The sequence below is a fragment of the Saccopteryx bilineata genome, chromosome 8 (assembly GCF_036850765.1).
Source record: "Saccopteryx bilineata isolate mSacBil1 chromosome 8, mSacBil1_pri_phased_curated, whole genome shotgun sequence".
NCBI classification, from domain to species: Eukaryota; Metazoa; Chordata; class Mammalia; order Chiroptera; family Emballonuridae; genus Saccopteryx; species Saccopteryx bilineata.
Window position 1 is genome coordinate 54,886,967 of NC_089497.1, and position 19,552 is coordinate 54,906,518.

The 19,552-nt window shown below is 38.0% G+C and overlaps 1 protein-coding gene across 3 annotated transcripts in view; it reads right to left on the minus strand.

Annotated features, from left to right (window-relative positions):
• The window catches only part of ZNF148 (zinc finger protein 148), a 124,657-nt gene that overhangs the window by 22,879 nt on the left and 82,226 nt on the right, over positions 1-19,552 (minus strand). For all 3 annotated transcript variants that reach the window (XM_066240757.1, XM_066240756.1, XM_066240758.1), the window contains exons 5-7: positions 14,821-14,946; positions 3,068-3,191; positions 1,640-1,723 (exon numbers count right to left, since the gene is read on the minus strand). In XM_066240757.1, the coding sequence (XP_066096854.1) occupies positions 1,640-1,723; positions 3,068-3,191; positions 14,821-14,946 (334 nt within the window). The remainder of the gene's footprint in view (positions 1-1,639; positions 1,724-3,067; positions 3,192-14,820; positions 14,947-19,552) is intronic.

Here is a 19,552-nt window from a genome sequence, read left to right on the forward strand (position 1 = left end):
CCCCCCCCCAAATGGGCCCCCTGCAGCTTTTGTATGCTGCCTTCAACAGACAGCAGCACATCTGGCCTTTCCTCAGGGCGCAGTGTTGTATAAAACTCTGCAACACTTAATACACTGTGCTTGTTCATATGTGCGTCTCTACCATTAGAATGTAAACTCCAAGGAAACTGCCTTATATTACCTCTGTACTGAAGGCTAAGTAAATTTTTGTTGAATGAGTAAATCATCAAAATCTAATAGGTATTAAAAACATAGGAAAATAGTTAAATACTTTCATGTATCATTATCTGATCTCGTTTTATTAGGTATATAGGAATTCAAATTTAGCTATGTCATAATAAAATCGAAAAAGCTCTTTTTCCTATTCCCTTCCATCTGGAAGTGATATATAAAGTTTGCTTAAGACACTGAAATGGGTGGTGTGCATAATAATAATCTTTAAAAAGTAGAACGTCAAAGCCTACAGACATGCTACATACATAGTTTACATAGTTGAAGTTTTATTTAAGGAGACCAGCCACACTCATGCTTTCTCGTTAGGAGCAAAGAAAGGAAAGGAAAGTTATTAGGCAAAAACGTTGCTTCTTCCACATGACAAACTGTTCACGGGTCCCCTTTCACGGGTACTGCAGGTAACACACCTAAATAATAACACCAAGCAGGTACTTGAGTACTTAACACAGAGAAATACGACCAACTTTAATGTTCTCATATTCGTATATCATATATTATCACCATCATTTAATTGTTAGAACCAAGGTTATACAAATTTACCAACTCTGCTTTTATAGTATCACAAAGAGCAAAACACTGAAAAAATATTCTGTAGAAACACTCTTACTATGTTTAAAAACCTCAAGTCAAAAGCCAAGTGTACTAAAATCAAGATGACATATAAAACTATCAAAATAAATGTTTGTCTAAAATGGGTTTTGTTATAGTGATCTTCTGAAATATGTTTTGTAAGTCTTTAACAATTTAACTAAAAAACTGGAAGTTTCCAACTTATTAGGATCACAGCTTTCTTAATATAGGCAAGCTAAGTGCATGAAACAATAAGAAAAAATTGGCGGCCTGACCTGTGGTGATGCAGTGGAAAAAGCTTCAACCTGGAACACTGAGGTTGCCGGTTCAAAACCCTGGGCTTGCCTGGTCAAGGCACATATGGGAGTTGATGCTTCCTGCTCCTCCCCCTTCTCTCTCCTCCCCTCCTCCCCCTTTCTCTAAAATGAATAAATAAAATCTTTAAAAAAAAATTAAAAAAGAAAACTTGGCAATGCTGTATTAGGGCTTAGTTTGCTCCCACCCCCCAGACTAATTAATGTAGATGATAATTTTACCTACGCTACACTTATTAAACATCTAAGGAAACAACTACTTCACAAAAACTTCCTTTTGTCACTTTAAATATCTTTTAAGTTATAAAACCCTATTTCAAGGTAATTTATTGGGATTGGACATTGAAGCCCAGTCTTAACAGATAACATTGATTTATTCAAAGAAAAAAGACAAGCTATGATATATACTCTGTAGAAAAGAAACTAATATAAGTGGCAATAAGTGTTGCTACTCATTAAAAATTCTTCCCTGCATTTGAAGTGGTAATTTTAATACTACTGCTAAGGGTGGCAACACTCACCAGTATGAATCTTCTCATGTCTCTGTAGCAGGTACTTCTGTATGAAACGCATGTCACATTGACTACATTGAAATGGTTTTTCACCTTAAAATAATTTCACATCCACAAATTAGTTACTGGATAAAACACAGTTTATATTTACTATTTATAAAGAAAAATAAATCTTAGAAGACCAAATTCTGGAAAATTCCAAATTATTCATACAGATGTTATAAACTGTTCATTAACTTAACAGAATCTTGCTTCCTCTCCATTTTCCCCAGCTTTTAAAATTCACATCTTTATAACTGCACAAAAACAAGATTTAATCTGATCTATAGCCTTTATGGGATTAAAAAAGAAAATAAATAAAACAACCTAAAATAGAATTCAAAAACAACAAGACTAGAAGGGACTCTATGGGTTATCTAGTGTCTTAAACATCTTTTCTTCCTTTTTACCTGGAGGAAGATACACCACATTGCTCTCCGTGGCTAACCACCACTTTATGCCTGTTTACTTATTTTCTCCAAAACCTTAAGAACTTTCTAAACATCCTTAAAAAAAACCCTGTATCTTCAAATGCCCCCTCTCTGCTGGAGTTTTTCCTTTTAAGGCAGGTATTGTTTAGTTTGCTCCATGCAAAAAAACTCCAGAAATCCTGAAACACTCCTTCATTCCTTTCTTGCCTTCCTTGTTACCACACCTTCTTAAAAGAGAAGTCTAGCGTCTAGCCTATGTCTCAAACTCTTCACTACCCACTTGAGCTTTAACTCTTATACTCTTTCTTAAAAGCTGCTCACTGTCTCCTTGCTGTTTATTCTAATGTGTTTTCTTTTTCTTTTCTTTTTTTTTTTTTTCAGTTCTCTATCCTCTCTGAAAGTTGTGCCATTGTTGGTCATACCCTCACTGGCATTCTCTCTTCTTTTGGCTTCTGGGACAATTGTATTTTCCTAGCTCATCAAACCTACCTTATTACCATCGCCCCCTACCACCACCATCTGAATTCAATCTACATGTCTAATCTATTTCCCCAAAGATCGATGATCAGTCTTTCAGCTCTGCTCTCTGTACCTTCATGCTCTTAATTACCATTTTTTATATTTGATTCCCAAATTCTTATTTCAAACTCCATCTGAATAACTTGCATAGAAAACTAAATGCTGACAGGCTTTCAATAATACATTCTTTAACTGTTTCTCTAGCTAAAAAAGAACACATTAAGCCAAATAAGTGTCCAATTAAGATTAATTAATTTTGCACATACATGCTAATTGTTTTCTCATTTAAAGTTTTTCCTGGTTTCATTCTGACATTCTGGCCTTATAAAATCTCTAATTTTGAAATGCCAGGTTAGCTATGGTCTTAGGAATTAATGACATTTACACAAAGATGAAAATAGCAAAGATAATTTTAATGTCTATGAGTCCATTTCAAGTTAAGAAGTACCTGTATGAATGAAGACATGTCTCTGTAAGTGATAGTTCGTTCTAAAGGCAGCATTGCAGTGCTCACAAACGTGAGATTTAGGGGTTTTCAAACCAAGTGATCCATCCTCATTTATTGTAAGAATCTAGTTTTTAAAAAAAGCAAAAACAAAAGAAAGTTTAAAAAACATAACACTAATTTATAAAAAAGATAATGCTTTTTAATGAAACAATGGTCACCAGAGATTATGAAATTTTTTCCTAAAAATTTTTGAAAAGGTTGTTAGAATAATGTTATCATTATAAAGTACGTGTGACTCAGAACTGATAAAGATCACGAATAAAACCTTGGAAGGTGGTTAAGATCTCAGTATACCCCCTCCTCGCCAAAGCTGATGTCTAATAGAGTTCCCAAGGGTTCTGTTAAGAGTAAATATAGCTTTATTTTCAATTTCAAATTCTCACATATGCAGAACAAAAGGTCTTCTGTTTTAGACATAGCGTAAATATCAATCAATATAGGACTAGTTTAAATAAAGCATGGAAAATCAATAAATATCATGTGTTTATAAAGTAAAATGAAAAAGCTCTTTATAGACTTATATGGAAAGAGCTCCAAAATTTACTAAGTAGAAGGTTTAGAATCTATGATTTCATTCTTCTCATTTTTTATACAAGTGAGTACATATAGGTATATATATTTGTTTGTATATACCAAAAAAACTATTTGAGAAGGATGTACATAAAATGTATATAACCGCAGTTGTGATGGCTAGGGAAGCTGGCAGATAGGAGATAAGGTGGGAGAGACTTTACATTGAACATATGAAAACACTTTTCTAAACCATACAAATGCTTACCTATTACAGTTTCCTTTTTTTTTTCCCTTAAAGACAAGAAAACGAGGTTTTCAAATCAGTCTAGGACAGAATTTAGAGTCTGGTTCAGTCCAGGATCTCAAGGATATTCTAGAACTAATAAACTATTATTAAGCATATTCCTAAGAATATTTGTTGGATAAATAAATTTGAGTGGGTATGGGAAAAGAAGATAGGTGACAAAGAAACCAACCTTACCTTCCTGAGCTGAGAATATTGTGGGCCTGGTCTGGACAGTGCCAGAGAGAAGCCACTTTGAGGCTTCATGTGTTCCCATTTACCAGCCATTTGTTCAATGTGCAACATTAAACTGGCTCCCTCATCAGACAAGTGGCACAATGAAAATAATCAATGATCCCTTCTTTCCTTATTGAGGAAAGAAGAAAAGAGGGTAGAACATGGTTTGAAGATAAGCAAATAAAACTAGGAGGTATGACCAGGAGGAGCACGGCCAGTGAGAGGCAGACCATCCTGGAGGTGGGGCCCGGAGTGGGAGCTCAGAAACTGTTCCACACAGGGCACAGAGCTCTAGCACACATCTCAAGAAATACAAAGGCCACTGTAAACTGATTAGGACCCATAAAGACACAGCTATGACCCCTTCTCAAACCTAGAAAAGGGGAGTAGGTAAGGAAAAAAGGTTTTAATTTTTTTTTAACATTTTTTACTTTAAATTTAGGAAGACAGTTCACCTATACTGTATGTAAATCAATGGTAATTATTAAGCAAATTATACAGGGCATTTAGGTTCTGGGCAGACCGCCAATGTGGTCAACAATGCTTCAGTCTATGCACCAAAGTCAGAGGGAAACATTTGGCAGGAGAATGGAAGTGGGTGTCACGGCTTCCTGAAGGGAGTATGTGAGAATGAAAAGTTGCATCGCTGGCCAGTCAAGTTTAAAATTTTTTCAAGCCTTCCAAGTCACAAAATAATAAGCAAGTTAACACTGTGCAAAACAAAACAAAAAACACAAAATGTTTTAAAAGTATGATTCAAAATATTCTCAACATAAAAAAAATTTAAACATTCTATATGAAACAGAACTAAAATCAACATAGCACCAAGTATTTTTTACATAAGCTGATAAAGAAGATCCATGTGCCAAGGACACAGCAGCTCAATAGCTTTCCGCGGCACTGCGGCCGCAAGGAAAGGCTTTGTGAGGATGGCTCTGGCCCAACTTACTAATGTGAAACGGATGTAACCCTTCACTGTACAAAGCCCTTTTATGAAGACTTAAGGAGTTCTAGGTCATTGTTTTCTGCCATTAGAGGCAATGCTGCCTTTCACTGCGGATTCAAACCTTAATTCAGGGTGGATTTTATGGATGAAACAGCTAACACTGGCTTCTGAGTAGCAGACTGAAAAATCAAGCATATTTATAAAACTCAAACACAGAAAAGTCAAATTCTTAGGCATTTTATATTTAATTTTCTTTTTTTTCTTTTCTTTTTAGGCTATAGTAACAAACACCTTTGTATAAAGGACACAAAGTAAAATTCACCTTGTCTCAGAGACCAGCAGTGGCTCTTCCAATTTTACTCTGTTTTAAATGTAGCTACCTGATTTTGTCTGTTTTACTCACCACTCTAAACCTAGCATCCAAAACGGAATCAGGAACATGGTGAGCCGCTATACACGTCTATAGATCTGGCGACCTGCTATCCATACCAAACATCCTCGCAAGCTAACCACTTCATTCTTTTTAAAACTTTTTGCAAGAAGTTATCCTTTTCAATTTTTTCAAAATCTTAACTAAGTAGTGCCACGGAGAGGTGAGCATGCAAAGAACAAAGTCCCTTAGTGGAAGAGAAATGGCAAATCAATTCATGCAAAATTTTCCTCCTTAGTAAAGACTTACCCTTGTTTTTTCTTGTTCATACCCCTTTTTCAAGATCTTTTAAGTAGATCTGGCCAGCTGGCTCAGTGGTAGAGCATCGACCGGGCGTGTAGATGTCCCGGGTTCAATCCCCGGCCAGGGCACACAGGAGAAGCGCCCATCTGCTTCTCCACCCCTCCCCTTTCTTTTCTATCTCTTCCCCTCCTACAGCCAGGGCTCCACTGGAGCAAAGTGGGCCCAGGTGCTGAGGATGGCTCCATGGCCTCTGCCTCAGGCACTAAAATGGCTCTGGATGCAACGCAGCAACACCCCAGATGGGCAGAGCATTGTCCCCTGGTTGGGCATTGGGGGGGAGGGGAGGATCCTGGTCGGGCGCATGCGGGAGTCTGTCTCTCTGCCTCCCCACTTCTCACTTCAGAAACACACACACATACTCACAAACAAAGATCTTTTAAGTAGAATGTGATCTACTGGTTAAGTGTGTTTGCCTTAGACATTAGCAGTCTTACCTGCTACTACAGTACTATCACAAAATATTTCTGTTTTTCTTTCCCTTCAACATATGAACATTACAACTGAAGAATATGAAATGTCAAAATTAAAATCCTAAGGAACCTGCTCTATCTCCATATGATCTATCTTACTACCTCCTGTCACTGCTACTTTCAAAGACCAAGCAATCAGGCTTTACCAAGAGTGGAGAACTCAGCAAATAGTCTGAATAATACTCAACATAATTGATTTTTTTTTATTAATTGTTTAATAAATTTAAAACAGATTTTTGCCCTGGCCAGTTGGCTCAGCGGTAGAGCGTCGGCCTAGCGTGCGGAGGACCCGGGTTCGATTCCCGGCCAGGGCACACAGGAGAAGTACCCATTTGCTTCTCCACCCCTCTGCCGCGCTTTCCTCTCTGTCTCTCTCTTCCCCTCCCACAGCCAAGGCTCCATTGGAGCAAAGATGGCCCGGGTGCTGGGGATAGCTCTGTGGCCTCTGCCCCAGGCGCTAGAGTGGCTCTGGTCGCAACATGGCGACGCCCAGGATGGGCAGAGCATCGCCCCCTGGTGGGCAGAGCGTCGCCCATGGTGGGCGTGCCGGGTGGATCCCGGTCGGGCGCATGCGGGAGTCTGTCTGACTGTCTCTCCCTGTTTCCAGCTTCAGAAAAATGAAAAATAAAATAAAATAAAACAGATTTTTTTAGTAAAAACTTTCAGTACCAAATGGAACTCAACTAATCTCTCTTTGTTTCATGATCCATTAGTAGATATGTTTTTGTTCTGAACCAAGTCTGTTCCCAACTAGACACACACACACACATACACACACACACACACACACACGGTTATCTTAAATAACATACCAACTTTAGTCAGGCAAAACACTAAATTCTGCTTATTCAATTCAAATTTTTCAGTCTTCAAGGGTCACTGCCACTGAGTAATTAAAACCTGACATCACTCAAGTGAGAAAGATTTGCTCTCTTAAAAGGCAGAGATTTTTCTATTTTATACTTATGTACATGATAGTTAGATACTACTAAAGTTATTAAAGCATATTTTAAACTAATGATTATAGGTTATATCATAAATTTTTTATAAATTTGAAATTTTATTCCTTTCATGATTCTCATTATTTTTTTTTATTTTTTTGTGTTTACATAGTCACAAGTGTTCCCCCAAATATATCTCCCTCCCTCTATCCCCTGGGTTCTCCTTGATACCACCTTCCCCCTTCCCTCCATGATTTATTATCCTGCCCTCTATTTCCCTAATGTCTTTCCTTTCTGTGATCCTCTCCTCTCATCCCCTTTCCCTCTGACTGCTTCCCCTCTGGACTCTTTGACCCCTCTCTGCCTCTCTTCTATTCCTCAGTTCACATCGTTCATTGATTCCTGATAGGAGTGAGGTCATATGATATTTTTTCTTTCTCTGCCTGGCTTATTTCACTTAGCATAATAGACTCCAGGTCTATCCATGTTGTCGCAAAAGGTAAGATTTCCTTTGTTTTCATGGCCACATAGTATTCCATTGTGAATACATATATGATATATTCTTAATCAATCTAAATCAACTTATAAACCAAAAAAAAGACAATTTAGAGAAAACAGTTTAAATTTCTCACCTACTATCAGCTATTTTACTAAAATTCTCTTTACTCTTCAAATCCAATTAGAAATGGAAGAACAGTGCAACTCCAAAGTCATACAACAAAATAACAAAGTCATCCAGCAATAACTACCATATTTTGACTATCATAGTTATCTCTAAAATCTCACCCTCACAATGTCACTTTTGTTCTTCAGGATTTTTATTATCTAACAATGTTAGATTTTATGTATTACCAAATTTCATATTTAAATGGCAAACTTTTGACAGTGCCAGAACGAAATACACTGCATCATAAGCATGGGAACAATGTTCAGCATAACAACCCCGAGTTTTAGAAAAATATATAGATTTTAGAAAAAGTTGTTTCTTGCCCTGGCCAGATGGCTCAGTTGGTTAGAGCATTATCCCAAAGCACACAGGTTGCTGGTTCAATCTCGGATCAGGGCACATACAGAAACCTCTCTTTCTCAAATTAATAAATAAAAAGTGTTTTAAAAAGCTATTTCTCTTATATTTCCTAAATACCAGGCAAAGAAGTATGTGATTTTTTTTTTATAGGGACAGAGAGAGAGTCAGAGAGAGGGAGGGACAGACAGACAGGAACAGAGAGAGATGAGAAGCATTAATCATCAGTTTTTCGTTGCGACACCTTGGTTGTTCATTGATTGCTTTCTCATATGTGCCTTGACCGTGGGCCTTCAGCAGACCGAGCAACCCCTTGCTCGAGCTAGCCACCTTGGGTCCAAGCTGGAGAGCTTTTGCTCAAATCAGATGAGCCTGCGCTCAAGCTGGCGACCTCAGGGTCTCAAACCTGGGTCCTCTGCATCCCAGTCCAACGCTCTATCCACTGCGCCACCACCTGATCAGGCGAAGTATGTGATTTTTTAAAAAGAAAAACATCAAGATATTTTTAAGTTAGAGTTCAGTTCTGTAAAAAAATTACTCATCAGAATATATAATTCCATGAGAAAATTAAATAAAATTTAACTAACACCTTCTTTTATTCATTTCCTTCTTCATTTTTCTCTTCAATATTATTCCCTACTTCCACACCCAGTCTTATCATCAGAAATTCATCTTCAAAGCCACTATTCCACAATCACATTAGCATACAGGACAAAGTATGACAAATGTCTAGTATATCTACTTCTCTGCTGCTTTTAATTAAATTTTCCTCATTTTATTATATCATCCAATTTTAAATCTTTTTAATATCAAAGTCACAAATCTTTTCTGGGAACCAATGGTGTACAATTAATTTTCAGGAAAGGATGCTCTATATAATTTTATAATCAATTTGATGTGTGGAATATGCTCCGCCTTGCAGAGTTCAGTATAACTTTGAATAATCATTTTCTATTCAGACCACCTACATTGTTATGATAAAAAAAATGCAGTTCTTTTATTTGGAAAGATCCTGGTATATCATAGACATGAAATTTATTTGCTGACAGAATGAAAAAGGAGATACATTTCAAAATAAGGAAAGGTATGCCTGACCAGATGGTGGCATAGGACACTGAGGACCCAGGTTCAAGACCCTGAGGTTGCTGGCTTGAGTGAGGACTCATCCAGCTTGAGCATGGGGTCACTGGCTTGAATGTAGGATCATAGACATGACCCAATGATCGCTGGCTTGACGCTCAAAGTCACTGACTTGAGCAAGGGGTCACTGGCTCAGCTGGAGCCTCCTGATCAAGCTATGTATGAGAAAGCAATCTAAAGGTGTCTCAACTGTGAGTTGATGCTTCTTATCTCCCTCCCTGTCTATCTGTCCTTGTTTGTCCCTCCCTCTCTCCCCTTGCTCTCTCATTCTCACTAAAATAAATAAATAAGAACTAATTAAAAAGTACCCTTCTGTATTTCATTCAATTGCTAAGGAATCTGAAAGAGCTATAAAATGTATACAATACTTAAGAAAATATTGTTACATTATACTAAAAAAGATTCTTAAAGTTCATTAATGTTAACTCAACAATCTTCATAAAACCTGTGGTGGAAAATGTTACCTCCTAAATACTAGCAAGTCAATAGCAAAGTCAGGTGATAATAAGACTTGGGATTCTCAAGCTGGAATGTAAATCACAACTACCATGGACTCTTTAAAGTATAAATGGAAATCCTGTGACTAAGAATCTCTAGGAGTGAACCTGGGCATTTACATCTGCAAAAGCTCTATAGGTGACTCTAATACAGAACCAGTAGGGAGAACTACTGACATGAATGCACTGAGACTTTTCCTATATTTCTAATAATTTTAGTGTTCTGTAGTCCTAATTCACAACAAAACAAAATTAATTCCAAAGGGCAATGGAATATAATAAGTGGCCACATAGGTATAGCCATGTAAAAATGAATAGCATGTCGGCCCTGGCCGGTTGGCTCAGCGGTAGAGCGTCGGCCTAGCGTGCGGAGGACCCGGGTTCGATTCCGGCCAGGGCACACAGGAGAAGCGCCCATTTGCTTCTCCACCCCTCCGCCGCGCTTTCCTCTCTGTCTCTCTCCTCCCCTCCCGCAGCCGAGGCTCCATTGGAGCAAAGATGGCCCGGGCGCTGGGCATGGCTCTGTGGCCTCTGCCTCAGGCGCTAGAGTGGCTCTGGTCGCAACATGGCGACGCCCAGGATGGGCAGAGCATCGCCCCCTGGTGGGCAGAGTGTCGCCCCTGGTGGGCGTGCCGGGTGGATCCCGGTCGGGTGCATGCGGGAGTCTGACTGTCTCTCCCTGTTTCCAGCTTCAGAAAAAAAAAAAAAAAAAAAAATGAATAGCATGTCATTAAGAATGAGACAGCTAAGCTATTATAAGCAAAAAGTAACAAAATCTACCTGTCAGTTTTTCAAGGAAAGAATGGAAAAGCTCTACTATTCTCAGTCCTCCCAGAGAGGTTCATTACATACATACTATTTAAAAAAATGTTTATAAATTTACATCAACCCTAAGATATTAAATTAAATTTGACATCTAAAAATGACAAGCTTTTATTATGTGAAAAATTTACTTTCCTAAAACAGCTTATTCCATGAGAGTATCAAATAACTTGACCTAGATAACATTCCTTATCCTCCTTCTTCTACAGACATGGTGCCAAATATATGCTGGCAACTTTCAAGTATCAAATCTACCTTAAGATGACTAGGCTTTTTGCCATATGACAAAGGCTAAAAAAGCAATTATTGATTAAAAACTCACGACAGCTGTAGATGACCTAATACAGTACTTCATACCACTAAGCTTATCTGGAAAAAAGTCACATTTATATGGCTACCATATACTGGGATGTTTTTACTGCAAGTCTATCACATTACTTTAACATATTTCCTGTACTGATCCCCAGTCTAATATGACACAATGGTGACACATACTAAAAATATTCATAATGGCAAAATTCAAGATTTGGGAAACGTTCTGGGGGAGAGTGGAGTCCTCTAAGCATAATAAACTGTAATTCTTTGATAAATTTCAAGTTGTTTTTAAGGAATTTAAAACAAGCAACACATTGATTTATAAACATGAGACAAGGTTTACTTAAAGGGCAGACCAGTTTAATGAAAAATCAGAAGTACAAATTTTTAAACACATGCCTGCAAAAATGTGAAGTAATTCACTGGTTATGATGCCTCAAAATTCTAAAACTCCACAGACACAAAAACTCCAAACACATTCATATAAAGACTGTAGAACTGTGTTAAAAACACAGTTTTTAACTGTAGAACTGTGTTAAAAACACAGTTTTTCTTTGTCCCATTACATGTAACATGTCAGAACAATTTAAAAATAATTGTTTTTGTTATTCTCATAGCTCTGTCTGCCATACATTATTTCTGGTCATTTCTCTCTACTAAGAATTTCCTAAGCCCTGGCCGGTTGGCTCAGCGGTAGAGCCTCGGCCTGGCATGCGGGGGACCCGGGTTCGATTCCCGGCCAGGGCACATAGGAGAAGCGCCCATTTGCTTCTCCACCCCCCCCCTCCTTCCTCTCTGTCTCTCTCTTCCCCTCCCGCAGCCAAGGCTCCATTGGAGCAAAGATGGCCAGGGCGCTGGGGATGGCTCCTTGGCCTCTGCCCCAGGCGCTAGAGTGGCTCTGGTCTCGGTAGAGCAACGCCCCGGAGGGGCAGAGCATCGCCCCTGGTGGGCGTGCCGGGTGGATCCCGGTCAGGTGCATGCGGGAGTCTGTCTGACTGTCTCTCCTCGTTTCCAGCTTCAGAAATAAGAAAAAAATAAAATAAAATAAAAGAATTTCCTAAAAGGCTGCCCCAAAGTATTTTCTTATACTTAGAGCAAGCCAAATCTTTCAACTAGCAAGTACAGAGATATATAAATTCTTAAATAATACCTTTAGAAATATATTATAAATGAATTTAACTATCTCTAATAGAAAGCAAAATAGCTTAAACCCTTTAAAAACCTGATACTTACATCTAAAACATACTACCAAATAATACTCTACTAGAAGATAATAGTCTGAGTTTTAGTCAGAATTTCAGAATATATTACATTCAAGAATAAAACCAGAAACACATGGCAATAAAATAGCAAAGAAAATGTAGACTTTATATTCATTATGTTGTTTTTAGACTTGAAATAAATTCCTTATAGATCAGCAGTGAACCCAAAGTAACAATCACTAGTACAAACCACTTTAGAGATTAATTTTTTTCCTCAAAACCTAGTATTGTTCTATACTGAAGAATCTGGTTCATTCATTAATGCAAAAAAAAAGGGTACCATCTAAATTTCTCAGAAAAACATTAACCCCAAGAAAAGGGAAGGGGGGAGGAATTTCAGAAAACATAAATATAAAATGCCAATAATTATTGGAAAAAAACAAATTTAGTACGGCCAGCAACTAAGGAAATTAAACAAGATGCCCCTCTTAAGTTACATAAAAAGCAAAAGTCTCCCACTCGAAGCTGATAAAATGGACAGACACCTTAGGTCACTGCAGGTAGCAACTGGTATAACATCTGAAAGGAGTAACATCATCAAGAAACCTTTTCTGACCCTGGCCGGTTGGCTCAGTGGTAGAGTGTCGGCCTGGCGTGTAGAAGTCCTGTGTTCGATTCCCAGCCAGGGCACACAGGAGAAGCGCCCATCTGCTTCTCCACCCCTTCCCCTCTCCCTCCTCTCTGTCTCTCTCTTCCCCTCCCGCAGCTGAGGCTCCACTGGAGCAAAGTTGGCCCAGGTGCTGAGGATGGCTCTGTGGCCTCTGCCTCAGGCGCTAGAATGGCTCTGACTGCGGCAGAGCGATGCCCAGATGGGCAGAGCATCGCCCCCTGGTGGGCGTGCCGGGTAGATCCCGGTCGGGCGCATGCGGGAGTCTGTCTGCCTCCCCGTTTCCAACTTAGGAAAAATACAAAAAAAAAAAAAGAAACCTTTTCTAACGTTCATGTCCTTTGATTCAGTAGTGCACAAATATCTATACATAAATATTTTTTGGTGCATAATTTAAAATGAAAGCAAAAGCAACCCCTGAATACAATGTGACGTATCAAAAGAATATTATGTAGCTAATAATATCCTTATAGGGGATTAAGCAAAAAAATAAATAAAAAGAGAGAGAAAACTCAGGGACAGGGACACAGTGTGGTGACTGCTAGGGGAGGAGGGTGGGACAGGTGGTGGAGGGTACAGGAGGGACAGACGGCAGTGGAAGGAGACCGGACTTGAGGGGGTAAAGAAACAACACAGTGTACAGTGGAAACCTATATAATTTTGTTAACCAGTGCCACCCAAGAAGTTCAATAAAAAGGGAAAAAAACATTAATAACTTTAATGTAAAAATAGCTTACATGTGCTTAAAGGGTTAAAAATCTGGAAATTATATCTATCTACAAATTTGAAGATGGAAAGGGAATGTGGCAAAAAAATAAGGTAGCTTTCTCTGGAAAATAAACAATGAGTTATTTTAGTCTATTTTTTAAACTCTTCTATAACAGGCATACTTATGTAACCCAAAACCAGTGGCATGTTGGTAAATGTTTAACAACAGGTTAAGAAATCAGAGGGTTGGAAAGGGGGTTTACTGATTTTCATGGTGTAAATAACCTCACCATGGCTAATTTTAAGATACCAATGGTTTGAGTACTGACATGCAAAATTACTGAAAATTAGCCATCAGCTCTAGCAAGCCAGTGCCATCTGGCTTCAGCACACCACTAAGTCTAAAAGTATACAGATATATAATTAACGACAATTATTATTTAAATCACAATGTAAAAACAATTATCCATAAAAATAAAATGTCACATTATAATCTTTTTATAAAAAGCCGCCTTCTCTATCTGAGGGAAGAAAACAAAAGATGAAAAATAACTATAAAGTTATTGCGGCAGGAGTTCATAGACTTTGTAGGAATACCAAAATGTTACATATAGTCAACTGTAACTATACTAAAGGGAGAGGGGGAAGCAGGCAATCCCTAATAGTGTTTATTGGGTAACTTGTTCATTTACTTATCCATCAGCTCACCCAAAAAGTATTTACTGAGTATCTATTATGCCTGCTATTCCAGGCTCTTGGGGTATAGCTGTGAATAAAGTCCATGCCCTCATGGACCTTACACTCTATTCTAATACAGGTATTCCAAAACCTTTTCCTGATACATAATCGGTTTTGAATTTTCCTAAAACCATATTAAAATAAGTAAAGTTAATATGAATGAAAAGCAGGGTACTGCATACTATCTGTCAGTTTTTAAAGACAAGAGAGACACAGGGAAAGAAAAGTTTGTTTTTAGGGGAAAAAAACAGTGAAAAAGAAGTGAAAAATTGAAAGCATGGCCCACCACCTCCGTGCAGGCAAGCACCCCCGCTGGCCGATGCAGCTTCCAACTATACGAAGCCACGTGACACGGTTTTACATCCGCTTTATGGTCCAGTCAGGTTCCTGCCCATAAGATTAGCCAATAGTTTGGGATTAACAGGTAAGGGACCACCACCTTAATATAATCTCTTACTTTTGCAGGAGAACGTTGTTTCCGTTTCTTCTTTTTCTGTAAGTCTACTGGCTCTCTGATTTGTTTTTTGTCTCTCATCAGTTGCTCAGACACATCAGTAAAAGTAATTTCTTGCTTTACACTTATCTGTTAAAAAAAAAAAAGCCAATTTTAGAAATAAACAAAATCCACTGTGACAAAAAGCCATTGCATATTTACTCCTTTGCTAACCCTACGTATAGGTGGCTCCCATGATAATCTATGTGTGTGCAAGTAAATAGTGCGTTAAGAATTCATTAGTAGGCAATTGAAAAATAAGATTCCAGAGTACAAAAACTGAGGGATAAACTAAGATTTTACAAACATCTATCTGGGAAAGAAAAGATTAAAGAAGCCCTGGGAAAGATGATTATGAGGCCTACCAAAATAAAGTAGAAGGCGACAGTAACATCAATTTCACTCCCACATTTAAGGAAAGTGATGCTGGAGTTAAAAGCACAAAGAAAGGTTATGTTCCAAAAATCAATAAAATCTTGGGAGGATAAAAAGTGTACTTAGACTTCAGGATAAGCTTTCTCTCAATTTACAAAATATCAGGAAAACAACACAAAATTCTACAAGGTCATCACATCAAAAGAAAGGCAAAATAAAGTATGAAAACTTAATTATCTTTAAGCACAACACTTTTGACAATATTTTAGCCAGTATTTTCCTGGCTTCTACAACAAACCATCATCAAATATGTTCATGGAATTGCATATGGCTCAAGGTTGCCCACTATGTAGGTAACAAGACAATGTTGACTACACAATATAGAAATACCACAAGAAACATTAAGATGTCAACAATATGACCTATCTTCAAACCTCAGTTCTCACAGATACGAAGAGTTGTTTGTCCTAAAAAGAATACACCAGGGTTCTAAGGTCACTAACAGTAGAGTAATTCTCATAAGGAACTGATGGCGCTCAGTCACCCAACCCTCACTGCTATATTTTCCATCTATCTTTAAAATGAAAACAGAAGAATCTTAAAACTAAGAAAATTTTACTCAACAAGCTATAAATAACATTAAAAATACTTGACCCTTGTACCATGTGAGGACACAATAAGACGTCTGCAACCTAAAGAAGGTCCTCACCCTACCAAGCTGGCACCCTGATCCCGGACTTCCGGCTTCCAGAACTCTGAGAAAGAAACTTATGTAGCTCTTAAGCTTGAAAAGAATCGATAATAATCCAGGAAGTAAAATGTACTAATGACCATATTTTAAAAATACATACTAGAACAAGACGCAAAAGATTATAAACATCTTACAGATTTATAGTGTTAAGTTTGAAGACAGCTGTAGAAGAGGTTCATGAGAAAATACAATACAGTGTGTCTGTAAAGTCATGGTGCACTTCTGACAGGAAAGCAACAAAAGACGACAGAAATGTGAAATCTGCACCAAATAAAAGGAAAACTCCCAGTTTCTGTAGGATGATGTGGCAGCATGTGCGCATGCGCAGATGATGACGTAACACCGTGTATACAGCGGAGCAGCCCACGGCCATGCCAGTCGAGATGTGGACGGTACAGAGGAAAGTTCAGTGTGTTCTGTGGCTCACTAAATTTGAATTTGTGACCAAAGTGCATCATGAATATCGGTGCGTTTATAACAAAGCACCACCACATAGGAATAACATTACTCGGTGGGATAAGCAGTTGAAGGAAACCAGCAGTTTGGTGGAGAAACCCGTTCTGGTAGGTCATCAATCAGTGACGAGTCCGTAGAGGCTATACTAGGTAGGGATAGCTACCTAAGGAGCCCTAAAAAATCTGCGTAAGCCCACATCAAACTGCACTGAATAGGTATGAAACTGGGTGAGTTTTCCTTTTATTTGGTGCAGATTTCACATTTCTATTGTCTTTTGTTGCTTTCCTGTGACCAGTCAAAAGTGCACCATGACTTTACGGACACACTGTATAAGCCAGGGATTTCAGACTAACAAAAAAAAACCTGAAATGTATGCAGTATGAGAATCACAAATCAAGCAGAATCTTGGCACAAAAACATGATGTAAATGATTATTCAGCTAACAATTCCATCAGGTTATAGCACACTCCTTGTGACCATTCTTTACGACCTCTTTTAGTATTATTATTTGGTAACATGTAGACACTTTACCATCTGAAGTGACAGTAACTTTTTTTCCTGCTCTTTTTTTTTAGGTGAGAGGAGGAAAGATAACAAGGCAGACTCCCCCATACAGCCCAACTGGGATCCACCAGCAACCCTGTCTGGGGCATATGCTAGAGTACCGAACTATTTATAGCACCTGAGGCCAACAGAACTACTCTTAGCACCGGGAGCCAATCGAGCTGTGGGAGGGGAAGAGGGAGAGAAGCAGACAGTTGCTTCTCCTGTGTGCCCTGAACCAGAAACTGAACCCAGGACATCCATATGCTGGGCCAATGCTCTATCCACTGAGCCACCAGCCAGGGCCAGTGAAGGTAACTAAAAGTGACATACTTGGGCTGGGCATGAGATAAGAATAAATGGTAACAGACCATCTAAGCATCTATTGAACTGCACAGTCCTATTTTGCAGTGGCACTAAAGTAGTTCCAACATTTCTGTCAGCTTACAGATTGCAAAGAAACCACGAAAATATAGCGTGTGGCAGCAGGGAAAGGGGAACTCTTTTTAGTAAAGTGTCAAGTGCAGTAAAAGACAAATGCACAAACAAGTTTTGCAATTAGCAATTATTCGCAAATCAAGGAAAAGCCTTTATATGCAGTGAAAAAGATTATACATGTATCTGAACCATTTAGTTATTTCCACATATAAGGAATGTATTCATATTAGGACTTGCATTTTCAAATATAAGGCACATTTTTAACATTATAAAAGCATAGATCCAAACCTACAAATATCAATGGATCAAAGTATTACAAATGTTAATAGGCAAATAGCAAGAAACATTAGAATGCTCCAGTAGGCTTCTCACTCATAACTGAAATACAGTATGTACTGTAATCTCCTCTATATATGGCCTTACCAACCACACACTGAAGTACATGGTCCAGCCTAAAGTGCTTAGAAAAGATGTTAGTAAATCCATAAATATAAATGGATGGGTGTAATAAGACAGCTGGAAACTTAACCCTTCTTTGGCCCATAGAAGACTACAATTATCTAAAACAAAACAAAACAAGATGCCCTGGCTGCACAGCTCAGTTGTTAAGAGCATCGTCCCAAAGCACAAAGGTTGCCAGTTCAATCCCTGCTCAGGGCACATACAGAAACAGACTGATGTTCCCATCTCTCTCTCGTTCTCTCCATTCTTCTCTCTAAAATCAGTAAATATTAAAAAAAATAAAAATATTTTTAAAACATGAAAAAATAAGCCTAACAAAAAAGACAATAATTCATCCATAAGTTATCTACTCTTTCCTTGATAACTGTCTTTAAAAGAAATCAAGTTCTCGGTGTTTTCACTTAAATAAGATATAATTAATCAAAGCAAACATCTACAGATGTGTGACATTTGAAAAGATCAGTTTGCTGGATTTTTGAAACATTTACTAAAGCATCATGAAAGCCAATAAACTAAGAAGTATGTTAAATTTTTAAAAAACAAAAATAAAATCTCTAGTTTCTTCCCTGTCACTAAAGTTTTACTCTTTTACCTAGTCCCCTGTGAAACCTAATACCTACATTTGAGAGGTAAATTTCAATGCTGTTCTCACTACCAAACCAGAAATACCACTCAACACTGAAAATCACCCTTCTCATCCAGACATTTCTCCACCTAAAACTCTAAGATTCATCCACCGATTGAAGCTCCCTCCAGGTCTCCAACTTTGACACTTAAGGAAGCTGTCAGGCATGACTCCCATATGTCATATGTACCCTGTACACTCATCTAATTTCTTCCCCAGCATCCTTAGAAGACATAGAGAGGCCTATAGTGACAATGTTTCCTCGGTCCTTACCACAATCAAAGCTGGTTCTTTCATGCTAGTTCTAAAATATATCTCAATTATTCTGATGTTTTTCTCATTTTTAATCCTTCTATTTTCCCAACCTTAAACATAAAGGGGTCTCTCTATAGGAAAAACTGCTTCCCTTGATGCTAATTACCAGTAACTCAAGCCCAGAATGCAAAATAATTCTTTCTTTTCCAAGACTTATTTCACTATTTCTTGCTCAATTAAAAAAAAAAAAAAAAGATGCTGGGTTGGGGGGCTGGGTAAAAAAGGTGAAAGGATTAAGTAAAAACAATCAAACAAAAAAACTCACAGACACAGACAACAGTGTCATGATTACTAGAGGGAAGGGAAGATGGGGAAGGCAGAAGAGGGTTAAGGGGAGACATATAGTGACAAAAGAAGATGACTTTGCATAGTGAACACACAATACAATATGCAGATGACATGCTATAGAACTGTACACTTGAAACCTATATAATTTTATTAACCAATGTTATCCCAATAAATTCAATAAAAAACTATCCTACTTTTATATTTAGCTAACTCATGTGTCTATATATTACCCTTGATATCTAAAAATAAGATATTCTTTTTTGGTATTTCTCATAATAGCTTTCACTCACTCATTCAAGAGCTATTAAATGACTATGTGCTACATTCAGTCTAAAATAATACAGCAACAGCTTTAAATTTACCAAGATTCTAATTCTAAAAACAAGACAAAAAGGCTACTGAATGGGAGAAGATATTCACCAATGAAACATCCAATAAGGGCT